The sequence below is a fragment of the Rhinichthys klamathensis genome, unplaced genomic scaffold, assembly GCF_029890125.1.
Source record: "Rhinichthys klamathensis goyatoka isolate OS25496 unplaced genomic scaffold, OSU_Roscu_1.1 h1tg000417l_1, whole genome shotgun sequence".
Taxonomy (NCBI): domain Eukaryota; kingdom Metazoa; phylum Chordata; class Actinopteri; order Cypriniformes; family Leuciscidae; genus Rhinichthys; species Rhinichthys klamathensis.
Window position 1 is genome coordinate 541,122 of NW_026606915.1, and position 20,417 is coordinate 561,538.

At 38.0% G+C, this 20,417-nt stretch overlaps 1 protein-coding gene across 1 annotated transcript; it reads right to left on the minus strand.

The window, feature by feature from the left end:
• Window positions 1-1,229: 1,229 nt before the first annotated feature.
• Window positions 1,230-20,296, minus strand: abhd17b (abhydrolase domain containing 17B, depalmitoylase). The gene is made up of 4 exons (XM_056235224.1): window positions 19,980-20,296; window positions 17,749-18,221; window positions 3,541-3,720; window positions 1,230-1,893 (listed from the first exon to the last, which is right to left on the minus strand). Exons 2-4 carry the CDS (start codon window positions 18,213-18,215, stop codon window positions 1,674-1,676), a joined length of 867 nt encoding a protein of 288 aa, XP_056091199.1. The 5' UTR covers window positions 18,216-18,221; window positions 19,980-20,296; the 3' UTR covers window positions 1,230-1,673.
• Between the last annotated feature and the right edge of the window lie 121 nt (window positions 20,297-20,417).

Consider the following 20,417-nt stretch of genomic DNA (forward strand, 5'->3'; position numbering starts at 1 on the left):
AATACACATGAAAGGTTAGAGTCATTGTTAAAAGCAATTAAATTGAGCTGTTGGGTTAATTAAACGCCTGCTTCTCAGAAAAATGAGAAAGAAGATGGCTCAAGATCTGTGTAAGAGGTTTACTAAGACCTTACAGCTTTATCAAATTCCAAATCATACTAGTTAAAAATCAGGTACTGTACTATAGAAATATCTTATGCTAAGTGAAGATCTGACTTTACAGAGTTTACGTTAATGACTCATCATTACATAATTATGGGGGTAATTATGGGGGGGGGGGGGCAATGTGTGTTGCAGATCAGCACACATGAAAACTCAGCCAGGACAACCACAATAGGCTTTTAATACTTTTAGTTCTCTACTCTCTGAAATACATGTTTATTTCCAATTTATTTTAATTTTGTATTATAACTATTTCAAGATCATAATTACATACAGTATAGCAATTTCCTTTTACAATGGATGTTTACAAAAACAAAAACAACACGTCTGGAAAGATTGAAGCATGTCACTTTGTGCTTCAGTCTGACCAGTAAAAATCTTTTCCGTGCCATATGTAATATAATAAATCAATTTTCATGGGTAATAACAGCATTATCACCAGTTTCATAAGTCCTTTAGGAAATAAAAAAAAAAACGCCATCCAAATGAAAATTCTTTTCAAAGTGGAACAGGGTGGCAGTCTTCTTTTACATTAGAGAAGATCATTGTTCAATGTCCCAATAGCTCTCGAAAGAGAAACGAAATGTTGCTGTCTAAATTCAGCAGCGGTCCAGAGTAACTGCCTTATCATGGCTGAAAGCAATAACAACAAAAAAGTTGTGTGCATTTCTTTATATGGGTTTTTTCTGAGACACAAGACAGTATAAATTACATTTGAATAAAAGACAATGCAATGACTCCAAACAGAATCAAGTGTTAAGTTCATTATATGTGTAATCAAATGGATTATTTTCATTTAAAAAAAGTGAAAAAAAAAAAAGACTGTTACTAATATGACATATTGGCATATGCACAGTTTTAGCATATTGTGTGTTTGATTTGGGCTATTGCAAGCCACAATATTCAAGTGTTTCTTTATTTGAAAAGTCTATTTATTTATTTGACCGTTAAAACAGATATTACTGTCATATTGTCCAGCATTGTTTTGAAGGTCTAAGACAAGTAAAACATAGACAAGTGTGAGAACACATTGTACTCAAGCAGAGATTTTTTTAGAAACATGTATATACAAAGTAATGTATCAAAGTTTAATATTCTGAGTATTTGGCATCCCCTGTATGGCAATTGTTTATGTCAGAATGCTGCGTTTGTACAGTACTCCATTACATGATATTATAACATGCATACAGCAAAACAAAAACTTGACTTAAATGGAATGGGTTTGATTCTTTAGTACATGGTATCAAGACACATTTACAGTCGGGTCACCAAAACATCAGACCCCTCGCTCACACCTGTAGAAGTACATTTACATGAACACACCCCTAAGGAAGGCAGCAAGGAGACTGCACCCCATTTTCTATATAGCGTGGAGAACTGCACCTTAAGTAAATAACCAAAACAAAACAAAAAAATGGTGAGAAAACCTCCCCCCCCCCAGTAAAGTTCACAGTTCCCATCTGTGCACCAGGGGCATGTTCATCAAGGGAAGTCCTAATCTTGAGGTCCATTTATAAGTTTACAAGTTCATGAGCCACAAACTGTTTCAAGCGCTCCAGGTACTGTCCATACAGCTCTACGTCGTTGTGTCCCGCACCCTCCACCCAGAGCGGCTCCACGGGCCGCTGGCAGCGCTCGTACAGGGCCAGCCCATGGGAAAAATCTATCACCTCGTCCTCCGTCCCGTGGATCACCAGCACCGGAGACGTGACTTTAGAGATTTTATCAATGCTAAAGAAAAAAAAACAGACAAAAAACACATGAGCAGAGTGTTCTGCAATACAGTGTCTTTTAAATCATCATAACGTGCTTTGTGAAGTTTGTACATGAGACGAAGGGCAATTGTAACAACAACAAAAACAAAAACAAAACTAAAAAACTGATTTTGAGGTATAAAAGTGCTGCTTTGGATGTCCAGTATTTTCTACTGCCATCTAAAGAACACCATTTTCCTTTAAAAAAAATTAATAAAAACTGCCCGCATTAACTTAAATGTACATTCTTTGTCTTTCTAAAACAAAAAAATTTTTTTTTTTAACCTTCATAAGTATCTAGCTGAAATTTATTCCTAAATTAGGCTATGTTCACACTGATTATTTGTGTATCCGATTTGAATCTGATCTAAATTATCGACGGTCCACACTGTATCGCAAGGCGCTCTTTTGTTTTCCAGCATATCAGTGGTTTCTTTGGCAATGATGTTGCATTGGTAGGTATCCACCAAAAACATGGAGGGGTTTGCAACACAGATGTTTTCTTATTTACAACATGGCAATGTAAAAGCGGTGCTGGACTACTGCGTCTTCTGAAACGTTGGAGGCTGGTATTCCGTGCTGTCGTCTCCGCCGGTATCAAAATTCAAGGACGTCTCGACACAACCTGCTTTCTGCAGTGACTTTCAGCATGTTTCCTATAACAACGTCTGACGTTTACTTTTTACGTGGCGTGCGAAAGTGACATAAACCACAGAAAATCCGATCAGAGTGGTCAGACTGAAACAGATTTCCAGAAATGCGAACCACACATGAATGTAGCTCAGAACAAATTTGTAAAAATCGCATTTCATGTGATTTTTTGGCGTTCACGCTTGATAAATCCGATTGGATTCCAATCGGATATCCACAAAAATTGGATTTGGACTGACAGTCCGAACAATAATATAATATTATTAACAGTAAAATATATTAAAGATTAAGAATATTTTAAAAGTATTTGATTTATGTGATGGCAAAGCTGAATTCTTAACAGCCATTGCTCCAGTCTCCAGTGTCACATGATCCTTCAAAAAAAAATCATTCTAATATGCTGATTTGGTGCTCAAAAAAACATTTCTTATCATTAAAGTTGAAAACTGTTATGCTGCTTAATATTTTTGTGGAAATCATGATAAAAGTCATTTTTATCAATTTAATGTGCCCTTGCTGAATAAAAGTGTAGATTTCTTTCAAATAAAAATCTTACTGACCCGAAACCTTTGAATTGTTTAAAAATATATTTCATTGCATTTATACATTTTTACATAAAAATTAAAATACATTTTTTAAATCAAGCATGAAAACATAAATTTCAACTGAAATCAGACTGTTTATCCATTATAACTTGTTTTAAAATGCAAGTGCACAAACACTGAACTACTTGTTGGAAGATATGTGTCACTAGAGGGCACACAATAACAGTAATGGTTAAAGTGCAGAAAACGGATGAACCAACCAGGTGCCTCGTCCACAACATGGCTGCTGAAAGAAAGGCGTGCCGTGAACAGTGATATGAAACAGTATGTGTCTAATTGGTGTGAGACACAGGACAAATGAGGGGGGAATTGTGGTGGAAGAATTATGAAAAGATGGCGAGTCTAAGGTAAAATTGCTCGAGACTCACTTGGGGAATGCATCGAAGCAGTACGTTTTCTTTGTGTCAGGAAAAGCCACCCGCATGCCTGAGGTCAGAGGGGAGTGAAGGACGACGGCAGCGCTCTCGTACCGAGAGGCCAGATCCACCGAAGGGACTGTACCGATGCTCTGGCCGTAAATGATCACATGCTCTGGCCTGACCCCGTACCTAGAAGATGACATTCAAATGATGAGTTCAAATACAGACGCACATACACACCTACACTGATGATGCTGAGATCAGAACACAATTATCATGAATCAAGAGTACAGGTTGTTTAACCCACTTTTAGAACCAGACAAACTGGGAAGCACGCTTGGTGTTTTGTAGTTATCTTGAATGACCGAATCTTTCAAAAGACTGTTCATAACCATTACATAACCTCAATTGACATGCCCAACTTAAGTGATATTACTTTTACAAAAAGCCATAGGCGTGAGCCAAAATTTAAGAGCAGATACTAGAACAATTTAAACATTTAAGTCATTAAAGTCAACATTCCTGCAAGTTAAGCTGCTTGCAGTCATCAGTCTCTATTCCATTACATTTCACCAAGTGATTGCTTAAAGGGAAAAAGAAAATATTCTTTTGGTAACACTTTACAATAAGGTTCTATTAATTATATTATATGTTCTATCATATTAATTAATAAAATTAACAATGAACTATGGAAGCTTGTTTCCGCCACAGAATGAAAAATAAAAAAGGTAATTGCGACTTTTTATCTCACAATTCAGACTTTTTTTCTCACAATTGCGAGTTTACATCTCGCAATTCTGAGAAAAGATGTCAGAATTGCGAGATGTAAACTCGCAATTGTGAGAAGAAAAGTCAGAATTGTGAGATAGTCTTTTTTTCTCGCAATTGCGACTATTTCTCAGAATTGCGACTTTATATCTCACAATTCTGACTTCATTATCTCGCAATTGTGAGATAAAAAGTCGCAATTATGTTTTTATTTTTATTTTATTCAGTGGCGGAGACAAGCTTCCATAATGAACAATACATTTGTTACAGTATATTTTAATCTTAATGTTTGATAATGAAAATACATCTGTTCAGCATTAGTTCATGTTAGGTCCGTTAAATAATATTATTAACAGATACAACTTTTGATTTTAATAATGTTAGTTTATGTGAAATAATGTAGTTAACTAATGTTAACAAATGAAGCCTTGTGGTAAAGTGTTACCGTTTATTTTTATTTTTTTTGCTGTTTTGTATGCACTGATATATATTATAATTCTAGTCTAATAACCGATTATTTAAGAAAAACACGAACTTACTGATATATTCAGTAATATTCTCCGCCCACGGTTCCGTACGCACTTGCACCGTAGTTCATCTTAAATCTGATGACGCACCTTATATAATGTTGTTTTTTAAATAACTAGTAAAACAGACTGTTCCGCTAATGTATTTTCTGACGATGGATACACATACTGGCTTCTCAATATATTCCAACAGGGATGATAAAAAAACCATCACTCTTTGTAAACTTTGTTCAATGAGAGTTGCGTATGCTCGAACATGATGACCAGTCATATATATGCAATTTAATACGATATGCATTCAAGAGTATGCTGAAAAGTGAGCTTGATGACAGTAATCACTGCATGATCATGATCAATTAATCAATTACTAGAAAAAAGCCATGAGAACAGATTATTTCAAGGAATCCAGTGAGAGTCAAGAATCCAAGTATATCAGTTTCAATTCTCTTGTACAGTGAAACTAGAAGGAACATTTGTACTTAAATCAGCAAATGACAACGTGACTATCAAAACGCTTCTACTATGGAGAGGATGGTGTAAAGGTTGGTTATCCTAGGGGGCGGTGTGTCCACATTCCATGTCATATTACAAAGCGCATGATCACTTAGTCAGCTGACTGCAGTGCCACAGAGAGGTCTGGCTGAAGAGATCATGGACCTGAGAAGTAAACAGAAATTACCCCAAAAGTAGGTCATATGATAAGCGTATATTAACACATATCAATCGACTTATGCTGTACATTGTACTCTGTCCAGTGTGCAATTACACAGCATTAAAATGCGCAGTGAATGTTGCATTCAGTTCTCTAGTAATACTTGACTGCTGTCTTGCTGGCAAACAGAAGGTGATAGAACTGGTTTTAAGTTGAAACTGAAAATTGTCATTGTATGACCAAAATAAATATAAATATTTGCGTCTGATTCACAAGTGGACCTCACATGTAACACATCATGAATTACAATTCATTCATTCAGTTACCTACACATTCATGCCACCTTAAAAAAAAAAAAAAAAACACGCAATCTTGTTCAGCTTATACAATGGGCCGTTGAGACCAATACAGTCATCAATTTTGTCCTCAGGGACAAAAATCACAGGATTCTACATTACTCTGTGTGATCATGTGAGAGGTGGTGGAATGTGTTTTGGAGAGAGGCAGAACAGATGGTCAAGGATGAGAAAAAGGAGAAGGGACTCCAAGTCATTCTCAAAAAGAGCATTCTTTTTAAGGAACAGTTCGTTTCAAACATAAAAATTATTTAATTATTCACCCTCATGTTGTTTAAAACACATGTGCTGTTATTATTTTCCAATGAACAAGCAGGAATTTAGATTTTGCAGATTTTGCCAATCAACAGTTCATCCAGTCTGTCAAGTTTAAAGTAAAATGTGTATCTTATTTGACTTGTATTAGGGCTGCACAATTAATCGTGGTAAAAAATTAATTAAAAATAATCGTCGGAATATTTGCCCTGCTGATTAATTAACCTGAAAACGTCTTAAGACATTTCCATTATCTTACATTGCTAACTTTCCTGCTTGGGTTGCCAGATGACAAGAGAATAAATCCACCAAATAGAGCTTTTCTCTTAAAAGGACAAATTTTCAGCCCAGTGTTTCACTTAATCTGGCAACCATGCACACGCACTCTCTCTGGCAGCAAAAAAGCGCTGATGATCTGACAAGTGACAAACATGTACATTAGAGTTTAGCGAGGTTTATTGTGAAATTCTAAATGTCATACAGCCAGTCTTTATTCCTTCACAAGGCTGCGTGTGCGATTTGCTGCTAATAATTCTACTAAATATGTGACATGTAATAATCCAAACATGATTCTTGAGCATATTGTTTGCGATCATGGTTGACGAATAAATGGTCCGTGCAACCTCTGTGCTACAATACAAAGTAAAAAAATTTCATGGTTTAGCTTTTGATAGAAGCTTCTTAAGGTTTTACCAATTTTTTTTTTCATAATGTAAAGCAGTTGAAAACGACATGGCCGTCGTCTGTTTGCAGTGTTTTAATCATGTAAAAGGCTAAATGAAAAAAAGACTAGTATCGTTCTTTGCTGTCTGATGAATTTGCATTTGTGGAGCGATCTCTCATTTGCAACTGAATTACCTTTCATAAAATAAAAATATCTAACATAAAGTATAATATTAATATATAAATAATAATATAAAATTACAAAGCACTCACCAAAACCATGCATTATCAGAAGTCACATTAAATGGTAAATATTGTTCAATTTACTCATTTTTGAGCAAAATAATCATGATTATCAGTTTAACCATTATCGTGTATGAAGATGGACTCCTTTTATTTTCACATTAAAATTTTTTTTTTTATAACATCTTTTTGCCGCTTGACAGGCATGGTCAATGTGAACCGTAATTCAATAATGACCAATTCTAATTCATTTTAAGTACATATTCAGGCTTTTAAACATGCTTTCAGATTCTGGAGAAGTCTGATGGTCTATGGCAGGGGTGCCCAATCCTGCTCCTGGCGATCGACTGTCCTGCACAGTTCATCTCCAACCCTAATCAAACACACTTGAAGAAACCAATTAAGGTCTTCAGAGCACGTCAGGATCACTTGAAAATTAAAGGCAGGTGTGTTTGATTAGGGTTGGAGATGAACTGTGCAGGACAGTCGATCGCCAGGAGCAGGATTGGGCACCCCTGGTCTATGGAATGGCTTTTTAGTCAGTTTTAGGCCCCATCCACACTACTGCGTTTTAGTTTAGAAACGGATAATTAAAACGAATACGATCTCCGTCCACACCAGCGTTTTAGCTGCGTATTAGAATTGATCTCCGTCCACATTAAAACGACTGAAAACGCGGATCACGTGACCATTCACCAACACTGGGCATGCGCGTGCCGGTGTAAACACAACTTCATTGATAAAATTATCCCACCATGCTCTGGGTTAACCACAAACCGACGCTCCGTACGGTCAACGCCGCCGCTGCACACGGGGAATTGTCACAGATCGCTCGAATAATAGCTTGACTCCGGCGCATGTAGGCAGTTATAGCGTTGTAAAATGCAGAATTTACTTGTACAACAGCTGCTAGCAAAGATATAGGCTACGCCATGACTGATGACACCCAATCAGAGAGCGGAGCGTGAGCCTCTACTACGTCATCGTTTCTAAAGTCCTCCGTTTTGACCCGTCTACACTAAAACGCCCTCCGGAGAATCAAAACGAAAAACGGGTCGGCAGCGTTTCTAAACTTCTCCGTTTTGGGTCTCCGTTTTTTCCGTTTTAGTGTGGACGGGAGGTGCAAACGTAGCAAAAGGTCTCCGTTTTTAAACGAAAACGCAGTAGTGTGGACGGGGCCTTAGAAAAAGATGGTAGGGCCTCACCAAAGACCTAATGATTTATAGAGTACTCAAACACTAAATGAAGTACGTCCATTTCATTTCAAACTGCTCAATATGTTGGCTATAAAGATAAGAAAATTAAATCAGCACTATGTGTTGCCTTGACAACAAATCATAAATTGTTCAGATAAACAATAACATGTACCAGACTACCTTTCTTAATTTAATATAGCAGCTGGCTGACAGCAAGTCTACACTGATAAACTTTTAGATACAAAAACCTGCTGTGTGACACCATCAGGAAGTTCTTTTTTACTTCCTGGGTAGACAATGTTTTCATGACTGCAATCAGGCTTGTCCCTCTGGGACTCCCTGGGAATCAGTTGCTAGGCAACCAATCAATATTCGACTTGGAGAACTGGCTGCTGGCACCTCCCCCCTCACCTCTCAGAGCGCTCCATTAAAGACGGATACTAAATTCTCACAGGCTTCTCGAGTGAGCTCCTCTCAGCTCTCAGCCCAAAAACACTCAAGCACAATGGTCATTATATCACTTCAGGAGGAAGGAGGGCACAGGGGTCTCATTCAATACAACTGCTACTGTTGTTTCCTTTATGACATCAGTCATCGTCTTCTGAGGTGGGAAAATTCTCTCACAGACAAAAGCCATTTTCTTTGCTTCTTCCTTTCACCGGAAGTCTCAGACTCTTGGACTTGGAAGACAATACACATCACCGTTTTACTGTTTTGAAGACGAAACCAGATGGTTCTGTTTGGTAGAAGTTTACATTCACCAAGCCTGGTTGCAAATACCTATATGAAACACACACATGCTGCAATGGCTAGCTGTGATAACAGATGGTCTTATCCGGACCAACCCCTTAGATATGAACCCGGCCCAAGTCGAGTAATTCAGTCTGCGGCAAAATATTGCACTGGAGTTCCCAGTGCCATCCGCTCTTCTCGTAAATGCTTAGTGTCTATGTGCGTGCGACAACACCACCTGATGTTTCAACACTGACTCACCTGGCTGAGCAGACAGAAGGTGTGGCTGTCCTACACTAACATTACACAGTATAAACAATCTCATAATGATTCTCTGCTGTGGTTCAGCAAGGCAATGCTGCCTGTAGCAGTAGCTGGGACTGACCTTGAGCACTCGCAAAAACATGAACATTATACTTCAAGCTTGATTGGGAAATCTTTGGGAATTGGGATATGTATCGGTATTGGATATTTAATTGTTTACACCTATTTTAAGAGTTAGATCATCATCTAGCACCATATTAAAATGATAGCAAGAGGTTATGGCAAAAGTTTAACTCTTAAGAGGACTATGCTTTCCCGCAATGAAATAAAAATTAACTAGCAAAATTAATTCATCCATGTATCCCATACATTTCTTGAGGAAAAATAAATTCTGATGAAACCTGACTTCTCCCTATGCCGGACTTCTCCAATCATTCAATTTATTTAAACCCCGCCCCAATCGACTGCAAGCTCAAATTCATTTTTGAGTCCAAACGCACATTTCAAAATCCAGTCAACAAATGATGATGGACAGAACCAATTTCTTGTCTGATCATTTCTTTTTTTGATAATCAGTTCAAATGTACCTCACAATATGAAAGAAAAGATCTGCCTCTACTTCCATTTCATTGTGGCTTTAAAAAACACATGATGGAGTGAGTTACTATGCACAAGTAACATGTTTGTCGTGTATACTAGTATACGTTTACGATATCATCCATAACACAAAATACAATTATTGTTTTTTCCATCAGCCAGAATGATCAATATTGTTATACACACCTACAAATTATTTACTAGGTCAAGGAGGCACAAATTTGATTTAAATAATAATTTTAAATTAATTCAAATTTTTTGTATAATGTCGACTGAATAATCAGTCTGACAACTAATTTCCAATACTATACAATTTCTTTGCAGTGTTTAGTTTCATGAATTTCATTTCACATGATAAGTCAAATCAACATTTAATGTCCATTTATTCATAAGTAGCCTTGTAATAAGAAGAATCATGTACAGTAAATCTCACATAAACCCAGACAGAGTGATCAATGAACTCAGTAAACGGACATGGTACACAATCAAAACTGTGATCTTGCTACCTGATGTAAAAGCTGCTTTTTTGTGATTAGAAATCATATAATCACTGGCCACTCAACAAAGGGATGAGCAAAAAAAAGCTTTGTTGCACGCCTCGCCGAGTCAATCAGCATGGTCTGATAAGCACTCTCGTCTATTGAGATCAGATGGAGAATTTCCAAGGCAAATATTTTCAACAGACATCTAAAAGGCAGGTGCTCTTTATGCTAGCTGTTGGGAAGATTATATTTTTGAGGGATGTTTAAACCATCAAAAACTGAAAAGCAGATGAAAACCCAAAGCCCTCACACAAACACAGAAATATGTGCCTTTAAAAACACTTTACTGCAGTGAAACATTTAAAGTCCAAAGACTCCTTCCACAAATGTTCTTTTAAAAAAAAAAGAAAACACGAACAGATTTTCAACCAGAGTCTCGATTGCTTTTCTTCAATTAAAAGGTTTGGAGATCTGTAATCTATCAATTTAATCATATTCAATCAACTTAATAATAATGAAACAGGCAATGCTGGCCATCTTTAACAAAATGAGATTAAAATGCCAATTATCCTCCAGAAATGGTGGGGAAAGAACTGCATACAATGGTGACCTACCAAGCTAAAAAATGTGTTTTTATGAATAAAGAAAAAAAAAAAGAAAAAAAATCCCAGCAGGGGCCACAGTTTTATAGGAATAAGAGAAGATTTGGATGGGCCAGCCTACTTCTACTCCTCTCTCAAAACACATAAAACACCTTACACAAACATAATTACATAAACACACAATAAAGTTATATTCTTCAGAGTGGCAGGCAGTCAGTCAGACTAGTTTATCTGCACTGTAATCTGAACCGTGTCCTTGTGTGGGACGGCCTGATGCATCTTCTGTGGCTGATATGGCAATGCGTGGGAACATTGAAAGTGACCAGAAGAACAGCGTGGGACTGCTTCATGAGGTACGACCTAACCCTCAGGGATATGACTTGTCAAACAGCCTGGACTATGTTCAAGAGCATCAGCTGTACTTTCTGACACCGCATGCATGCATGCACACATATACAGACGCAGCACACGGCTGTTATACACACACACTAACTCACAAAATGGCTTTGTGTTTGTGACCACAATGTTTTATGTTATTCTCCCTCTTGCAAGAACGACGAAACTGCAAAATCTTGCTACATCGAAGTACAAGCAATTAACAGAACTAACTAACCAAGTTCTCATGACCAGTAACCCCACATGACACGCATGTACGGAAAGACGGATTTAGGGCACATGATACAGTGAACGGCCTTGAGATAGTTTCTCTAGGCCTATGTCCACAGTGTCTCAAATAGCTGCCACTGGGAGACAAAAAAACACTTCAGCCATCTGAGATCTGAGTTAGTGTGATTCAGCCATCTATGAGGAAATTAAACTTTCCTTTGCTGCACTCTTCAAAAATCTAAATATAACCGCAGTTTGAAACAAAACATGACTCTTGACATTATGAGTTCATCGCAAAGGACTCCAAAGGATTTAAAAAAAGCACAGGACACGCAGATGGGGGATGGGATCCAAGGGGTAAAGGCAATATTAAATATATCGCCCCAAGCCCTAGGAACTCACAAGGACAAAGACCAAAAGCAGAGTAAACCGGCTAGATATTAAAATATTTGTGTAATTATTTTATAGATCCATAGGAATATGAATGTGAAGTATTTGGGATGTTCAAATCTACATATTTTTGGGGGGTTGCTGTGTATAAACAGAATGGTGTCAGGTTCACTTAACACGTTTTAAACGCTGTTCACACAGCATTCTTGCGTTTAAAAAGGCGCAGGATGGAAAAAGGACAAGAACACAGGACAAATGCTTCTTGAGAAGCATTTTTAAAGTCAATGGAACAGAATGCAGGGGTCTCAACTCAAGACATGTTTTTAAAATAATAATAATAATTCATTTCATTTATATAGCGCTTTTATAGGCACTCAAAGCGCTTCACATGGAAGGGGGAATCTCCTCAAACCACCACCAATGTGCAGCATCCACTTGGATGATGCGACGGCAGCCATAGTGCGCCAGAACGCTCACCACACACCAGCTTACTGGTGGAGAGGAGACAGAGTGATGAAGCCAATCAGTGTATATATATATATATATATATATATATATATATAAAAGCTAGACTATATTTAACTTGCACACCATTTGCAAAAACAATACACTAAACAAGAGACGTGGCACAAGTGCTTTAAATGGTGGGAAAAAAACTTTATCGTACTCATTTATTGCAGTAAATGAGAATTTTAATGATCACTTGATAAAATTGACCGTAAAAGACTTTCATAATGTTACAAACGATTACTGTTTTAAATAAAATTCTGTTCTTAAGAATGTTCTATTCATCAAAGAATCCTGAAAAAGACTAATGGTTTCCACACACAAAAAAAAAGCAGAACAACATTTTTCAACATTCATACATAGTAATAAGAAATGTTTCTTTAGCACCAAATCAGTATAATATGTTTTCTGAAAAATCATGTGACATTGAAATCTAAAGTATTGGCTGCTGAGAATTCAGCTTTGCCATCCCAAGAATTAATTATTGCAGTGCATTACAACTATATGACAGGTAGATCTAAAGAAACAAAAAATATGTTTATTAGATCCAATACCCACAAAACTACTGAAAGAGTTGTTACCTGTAGCAGAAAAGCCCATTCTCAACATTACCTACTCGTCTCTGACTCTGGGTCATGTCCCAAGACCCTTCTCAAGCTGGCTGTTATTTAGCCTCTTATTAAGAAACCACAACTAGATCCAAATGAATTGGCAGATTACAGACCCATTTCAAATCTTCCATTTAGCCTATGTCTGAACCATGTCCAAGCCAGCCTATGTCTGGCTCCGGGAGCCAGAGCGCCTGACATCAAAGAAAATGTAAAAGTACTGACTAATCCTAATCGTAAATTCTCTAAGATTATTATTCACGTCGGCACTAATGATGTTCGACTAAAATAAACGTTAAAGAGGTGTGTGAACTCGCAAGTACGATGTCAGGCACTGCAATTTGCTCTGGCCCCCTTCCTGTTCGAAGGAGTGATGACTGAGATAGTTAGTAGACTGTCCTCACTCAATGGTGGCTGTCTAAGTGGTGTCTGCAAAATAATATAGAATTCATAGACAATTGGAAAAGTTTTTAGGGCAGACCTGACCTGTTGAAAAGAGATGGTATTCATCCCTCCTGGGATGGTGCTGCTCTTCTTTCTAGTAACTCTCTTCTCTCTCCTAGGGGCTCAGGTCAGGAAGACGACAGACTGGCTAAACCGACCGTCTGCTAGCTGTCTCACGTCACTATGTGATGGGATTTATCGGACCTCAGAGACTCTTTCACCTAGATATCATCATATGAGACTGTGTCTGTTCCCCGAATTAGGAAATACAAAAAACTTCCAAACCCATCTAAGGTTAAAAATGTAATTGATGTTCAACAAATAAAAAACAGATATAATACAAATGAACAAATGATAAATCTCGGGTTGCTGAATATTCGATCCCTTACTTCAAAAGCACTTATTGTTAATGATCTGATTACAGACTATAACCTAGATGTGCTGTGTTTGACAGAAACCTGGCTAAAGCCAAACCATTACATTACTTTAAATGAGTCCACCCTCCCCAAGATTACGGTTATAAACATGAACCTCGTATGAAAGGCAAAGGGGGAGGTGTTGCTGTAATTTATAGTAATATTTTCAGAATTACTAAGTCTAGTTTCAATATAATTCTTTTGAAGTGTTTAATGTAACAATATCTAGTGTAAATGATAAATCACGTTTGAGATTTGTGATGGGTACAGTGTACAGGCCACCAGGGCACCATACAGACTTTGATAGAAAATCAGCAAATTCTTTGATAGAGTTAGTACTGGCTGCAAATAAAGTCCTAATTGTTGGTGATTTTAATATACATGTGGATAACGAAAAAGATGCATTGGGATTGGCATTTAAAGACATTCTTAACTCTACTGGAGTTAGACAACACGTGTCAGGACCTACTCATTGTCGTAATCATACTCTGATCTAATATTATCACATGGAATCAATGTGGATGCCGTTGAAATTCTGCAGCAGAGCGATGACATCTCAGATCATCATCTAGTCTCGTGTAAACTTCATTTTATTTAGCCAAGGCTGCAAGGCCGACTCCGTGTTACAAATATGTTAGATCTATCACTTCTGCCACTAAAGATTGCTTTATAAATAATCTTCCTGATCAGTTTCATCATCTCAGCATCCCAAATAACTTAGAAGAACAACTTGATATTGCGACAGAAACTTTTAACTCTCTTTTCCAGCACATTAGACACAGTTGCTCCTTTCCGTTTCAAGAAGATTAAAGAAAATAGTTTATGGTACAACGAACACACTCAGGCCCTTAAGAGAGCAGCCAGAAAAATGGAGCAAAATTGGAAGAAAACAAAACTACTGTTTTTTCGCATTTCATGGAAAGAGAGCACGGGTGCATAGATCTGCTTATTTTTCAACCCTATTAAAAGAAGACAAACAAAACCCTAGGTATTTTTTTGAAACAGTGGCTAAACTAAAGAAAAACAAAGCTTCAAGCCCAGACGTTTCCAAGCAGCACAGCAGTAATGACTTTATGAACTTCTTTACTAACAAGATTGATAATATCAGGGAAAAAACTATAACTATGCAACCGTCTACGCATCAGGCAGCGCATTGTAGTCTCCCTGACGAAAAATTCGATTCATTCATTGCTATAGGAGAGGATCGTCAAACTCTTTAAATCATCTAAATTGAAAACATGCATGTTAGACCCTATACCAGGATTCCTCAAACTCGGTCCTGGAGGGCCACTGTCCTGCAGAGTTTAGCTCCAACCCTGATCAAACACACCTGAGCAAGCTAAGCAAGGTCTTCAGGATCACTAGAAACTCACAGGTAGGTGTGTTTGATCAGGGTTGGAGCTAAACTCTGCAGGACAGTGGCCCTCCAGGACTTCCAGAGGTCATAGATCCTCTTCTTAATATCATTAATTCATCTTTGTCATTAGGATACGTACCAAAAACTTTTAAGTTGGCTATGATTAAACCGCTTGGAAAAAAACGCAACTTGATCCCACAGAATTAATCAATTACAGGCCGATCTCGAATCTACCTTTTCTGTCAAAGATACTAAAAAAGGCAGTATCCTCACAACTATGTTCCTTTTTAGAAAGAAATGGTATCTGCGAGGATTTTCCAACAGGATATCCTAGATCAAAATCCTAGATTTAAGCGTTTTGCTCCTATGGTGTGTGGTGTGCCATGATGTGACAAAGACAGCACACCACACACAAACAGATTTTCAACCAGAGTCTCGACTGTGAACAAAGGAAATCTCACAAAATCTCGCGAGACTTCAGAATAAGCTTGGCGGACGATATGCAGGAAGAAATTGCGATGATAGTGTTTGGAATGATTTTCACAGAAAAACATTCGTGTTGTTGCCACAAATCAACAAGCTGATCCTCCATCTCTGCTGTCCACATCAATTTAACTTTTTGCAACGCCATGACTGCGTTTGTTATGCTTCCGTCTTCCATCATCTCGCTTTCTGATTAGATATGGTTTCGTTTCACGTGATAATCTCCAGAGCGTGCGCACGTTTGTCATCGGGGTTCCCCCCACACATCAGGATTTCTGATCGTAAATATTCAACATGTTGAATATTTACGATTCGCGACCGGGGGGGCTCCGACGTTCTTCCGAGCAGGTTCGGACACTCTTAACACACCTCACACCCAGGGAAAATCTGATAAGATAATCTGTAGAACCATCAAGATAATCGGGACATAGCTAGGATTGTCGGAAGGGGGAAAATCGGCCCAAAATCAGCCCGATTATCTTTTGGTGTCCAGCATTAGGCTGCATAGCTTAGATCAGCCGGAACCGGGAACCATAAATTCCTGTAATTCCCATAAATCCTGATGTACTTGGTACATCATAAGAAGGATGGCGTCTACGCTAATATTAGTCTCCACAGTCCGCCGGATCCAGATCTGATGAAGGACCATCACCTGGACGAGACGACAACGCAGTCCTGAAGTGTCTACTAGTCTCTCCCCTGCGAAGGCCTCCCTCCTTTTACCTCTGTATAGATAAAACGTTGTCGGAATAATTCCGGTTCGCTTGGCTACGCAGACGCAACAAAAATTTCTGTATTATACATTTTTAAGACCAGACAAGTAGTTTGTTGAGGGTTGATTTGTGAAGGACTACACGCATGCGCACAGTTATATTCAAATTCGCATACCTATGGACTGAACACGTGATGCGCATGTGCGCGCCGTCTGCGTTTTCGCGGGTTTGCATTTTCGAGGTTTGCGCAGAGATAACGGATAATCATTTGCACCTTCGAGCCTATTTCAGGGAGTGCGTTCTCGAGGCACCAGGCAGACAATTGGTTCATTAAGTTCACAATTAGTGCGGATGGGCGGCCGGAGCGCGTTAAAAGTTTTTGTTAGAACGGCATTAATGACCTCTAGACTAGATTACTATAATGCTTTACTAGGTGGTCCTGCATCCCTCAATAATCAAGCTACAGTTATTTTAAAATGCAGCTGCTAGAGTTCTAACAAGGTCAAGAAAATATTGTCAAGAAAATTGTATCATATCTTCGCTACACTGGTTACCTATAGTTCCTTATCGATTACAATGTATTGCTACTGATCTTTAAGGCCCTAAATGGTTTAGCTCCTGTGTGTTTAACTCATCTTCTGTCGCGCTACAATCCATCATGCTCTTTAGGGTTACAAAACTCTGGACTTTTGATAGTACCTTGGATATTTAAGTCCACTAAAAGAGGGAGAGCATTTTCAAATTTGACTCTTTAACTCTAGAATAGCCTTCCTGATAATGTCCAGGCAGGGCTCAGACACACTCTCCCAGTTTAAACCTAGATTAAAGACATCTCTTTAGCCAAGCATCTCATAACCTTGCACTCCAGTTATATCAGATCAAATGCGCATGACTATCTATTGCTTGAAATGCTATGAACAGCAGCTACGATAATTATTTTCCATTTGCATTCTGGGTATCTAGAGATTACGCAAGCTCCAGTTTGGATCCAGCCTCTTATGAAGAATAAAACAATATGAAGCAAAGCAATATGTATTGTGAAAAGCTCTATACAAATAAATGTAAATTTAATTATATTTTTGAAGTAGGCTATATTACAATAAAAAAGTTTTTTAAACTGCAATATTTACAAACATAAAAAAAAAATCTTACTAGTGCTACTAAATAGAGTCATTCTATTTAGGAAGTGTAGTAAGAGGCCAGTGTGACTTCAGATGGGGAAATGTAATGTAAGAGACAAAAAACAAAAAGCAAACCTGATAAACAACTGATGATGACAACAACAGAAGAAACAGTCTGTTTGTGAAAAGCCTCAAACAACTACAGGAATGAAGTGGCTTTCAGGTATACTCTCACCTTGTTCTTAGTGCATGCCAGGCAGCGTCCACATCAGCATACAAATTCTTCTCTGAAGGCTTCCCTGAGCTTGCCCCATAACCAGAGTAGTCATAGGAGAACACATTACAGTTGATGCGGGAGCCCAAGCCGATGTAGAAGCTACTCATCTGACCCAAGTCTACAGCATTACCATGGGAAAACAACAAGGTGTAGCGAGCGTTGGGAGAACATCGCACAAACATACAGGCGATTCGGTTCCCCCTAGATGTCCGGGTCATGAAACACTCAATGGCGTCCTTCTCCCGGGCAGAGTACTGCCAATCCGCACGCTCAGAAAGGTGGAGGGTCCAGCGGCTGCCACTCTCGTCACATATGAGGGTGTAAGTGGGCTCCGGAGGAAGGAAGGCCAGCTTGGAGGCTATTCTGCTCGGGCACGGTGGACAGCAGAAAAGGCAACACAGATCACTCAATGACAGGTGATTCATCCTTCACTTGAGAAGAACAACACAGCAGATTGGAAAATGAGTGGGGTGGAAACACAAAAAATTAAAATGTTTGTCTTAAAATGATCCTTCACACAAATGAAAATTCTCAACCCCATGTCGTTTCAAACCTGTATGGCTTTCTTCTGAGGGACACAAAATAAGATATTTTGAACAATATCTTCAATAAAAGTGTGCCCATGTCTATGTTGTTTTGAACCCCACTGAATTTAATTTTGTGGACACTGACATTTAACAAACAGTTTGAAAAAAAAAGAATCTTCTTTTGTGTTCCACAGAATAATGAGTGTCATACAGCTTTAAAACAACAAAATTCTAAATTATAACTTTAAAATTGTTGGGCGAACTACACTTTTAAAGGTGAAGCATCAATATTGAATCTGCATAGTAAGATGAGACATTGACATTAAAAAAAAACACATTACACACATCACCTTTATCATCTTATGCAGATACACCATGTATACAAACAATGCATTTACCCAATGAAGACATAATAGTTTTGAGTAAATATATGCAAACCTCTTATAACTCTTATATAAAAAATTCCCTGTGTGTGTAAACATACTTGGCAATAAAGCTCATTCTGATTCTAAACTGACAGAAATGTTGTGATCCAGTACAATGGGTGAGTCTTGTCCTTTAATGGTTTATTTCATGTAGCTTAAAGTAAATCAATATTAAAAGTCCACCCCACTGTATACACAAAAAATACAAACTTAACAGTATCTGGGATGAAACTAAACAGATTTCATTAACAAAAATGTTCAATATTCACCCCATCTTTGTGCTAATTTGATGTCATCATTAATAATGACTCTCAGACTTCACCCTGAGGTTAGCTTTGACGTGTATGCTATCATCGATCAGATCACTTTATCTGTGTCATGACAGCTGAAAAACACCCTAATTTTTTGGGTTTCTAGGCTAGGCTTCTTTGTAATAGCCAATGTTTTACAAACCTGAGAAACTTAACATCAGTAATCCAACATCACTGCTTCATAATATTCCGAACATTTGTCTAGAATTTCCTTGAAACCGCTTAACCACCTTATTAATAACTCAAAGTAGGGGACCACATTAATTTAATACCAAAAGAACCATTTTTAGGAATTTTCTTAACTTACTGGCAGACCATAGAATTTGGTAGCAGAGAGGAAAAAACACTGTGAATCAGACCCAGATCTGACCCATGATAAGCAAATCCCCACCCTCAATTTCATTAAGCAGGAAACCATCTTGTTTGGGGCATTTGGAGTTCACATTGAAGGGAAAGCAAAAGCTAAAATTATCATTACAATATTACATATCTCACACGACATCCCAAATAATTAGCTGAGGTTAATCTTTTTAGCATTATTATTAAAGGTCAAAATGGGGGGTAGGGGATACAAAAACCTGTTATTTCACTCACTAGAAAAATTTTAAAGATCATTTCCCCTTAAGTAATAAACAGACACTTGGCCCACATGAATTTATATTCAAATAAACATTAGAGACTTGTCACACTATATATATATGTGTGTGTATTTAATATTTAAGTATTCGATATCATAATCTACAGGGTTATTACAAGATGATATTTAGAAGGTATCAGTGACAATGACACTGAACTCAATTGAATCAAAAGTGTTTGCTAACTGAAACAAGCTTAGTTAACATATTAATTACATTATTTAATGAGTGTAACAGTTTAACTGAAAAGGCTGAAACGAGCTATTTTGTTAGCTCGGTCAGCTAAATTACCCGTGTTAGAAGGTCTTGAGGTTGGAATCGTTGGTGAGTGCAGAAACGCTCTGATCTGGTGAAGTCACAATACTAGATGAGTCAGATATGAGATTCCCTTAAACAGATCACTCCGTCCACTTAGCCAGATCAAGAGTCCATCAAAACCTGCCTCTGGTCCGTCCGATATTGTCAACATGTGGCCACTGTTTAATAGTCAAACGAAAGCCTGAATGTGTTAATACGGGTGTAACGTTAATACCTATTCTAATCCGTCCGGTACGGGTGATCTCATCTCTCACCAACTCGTGCCCAACGCTGGCTTTCTTCTGATTTTCTTGCGGAATGCCGGATATCACAGTCAACGTTGAACGCTCTATTGGCCAATCAGATTAATGGATAGATGTGCTCGACCAATCACACGCGTCCTCTCTGCACACGGATGATGTCGAAAACACA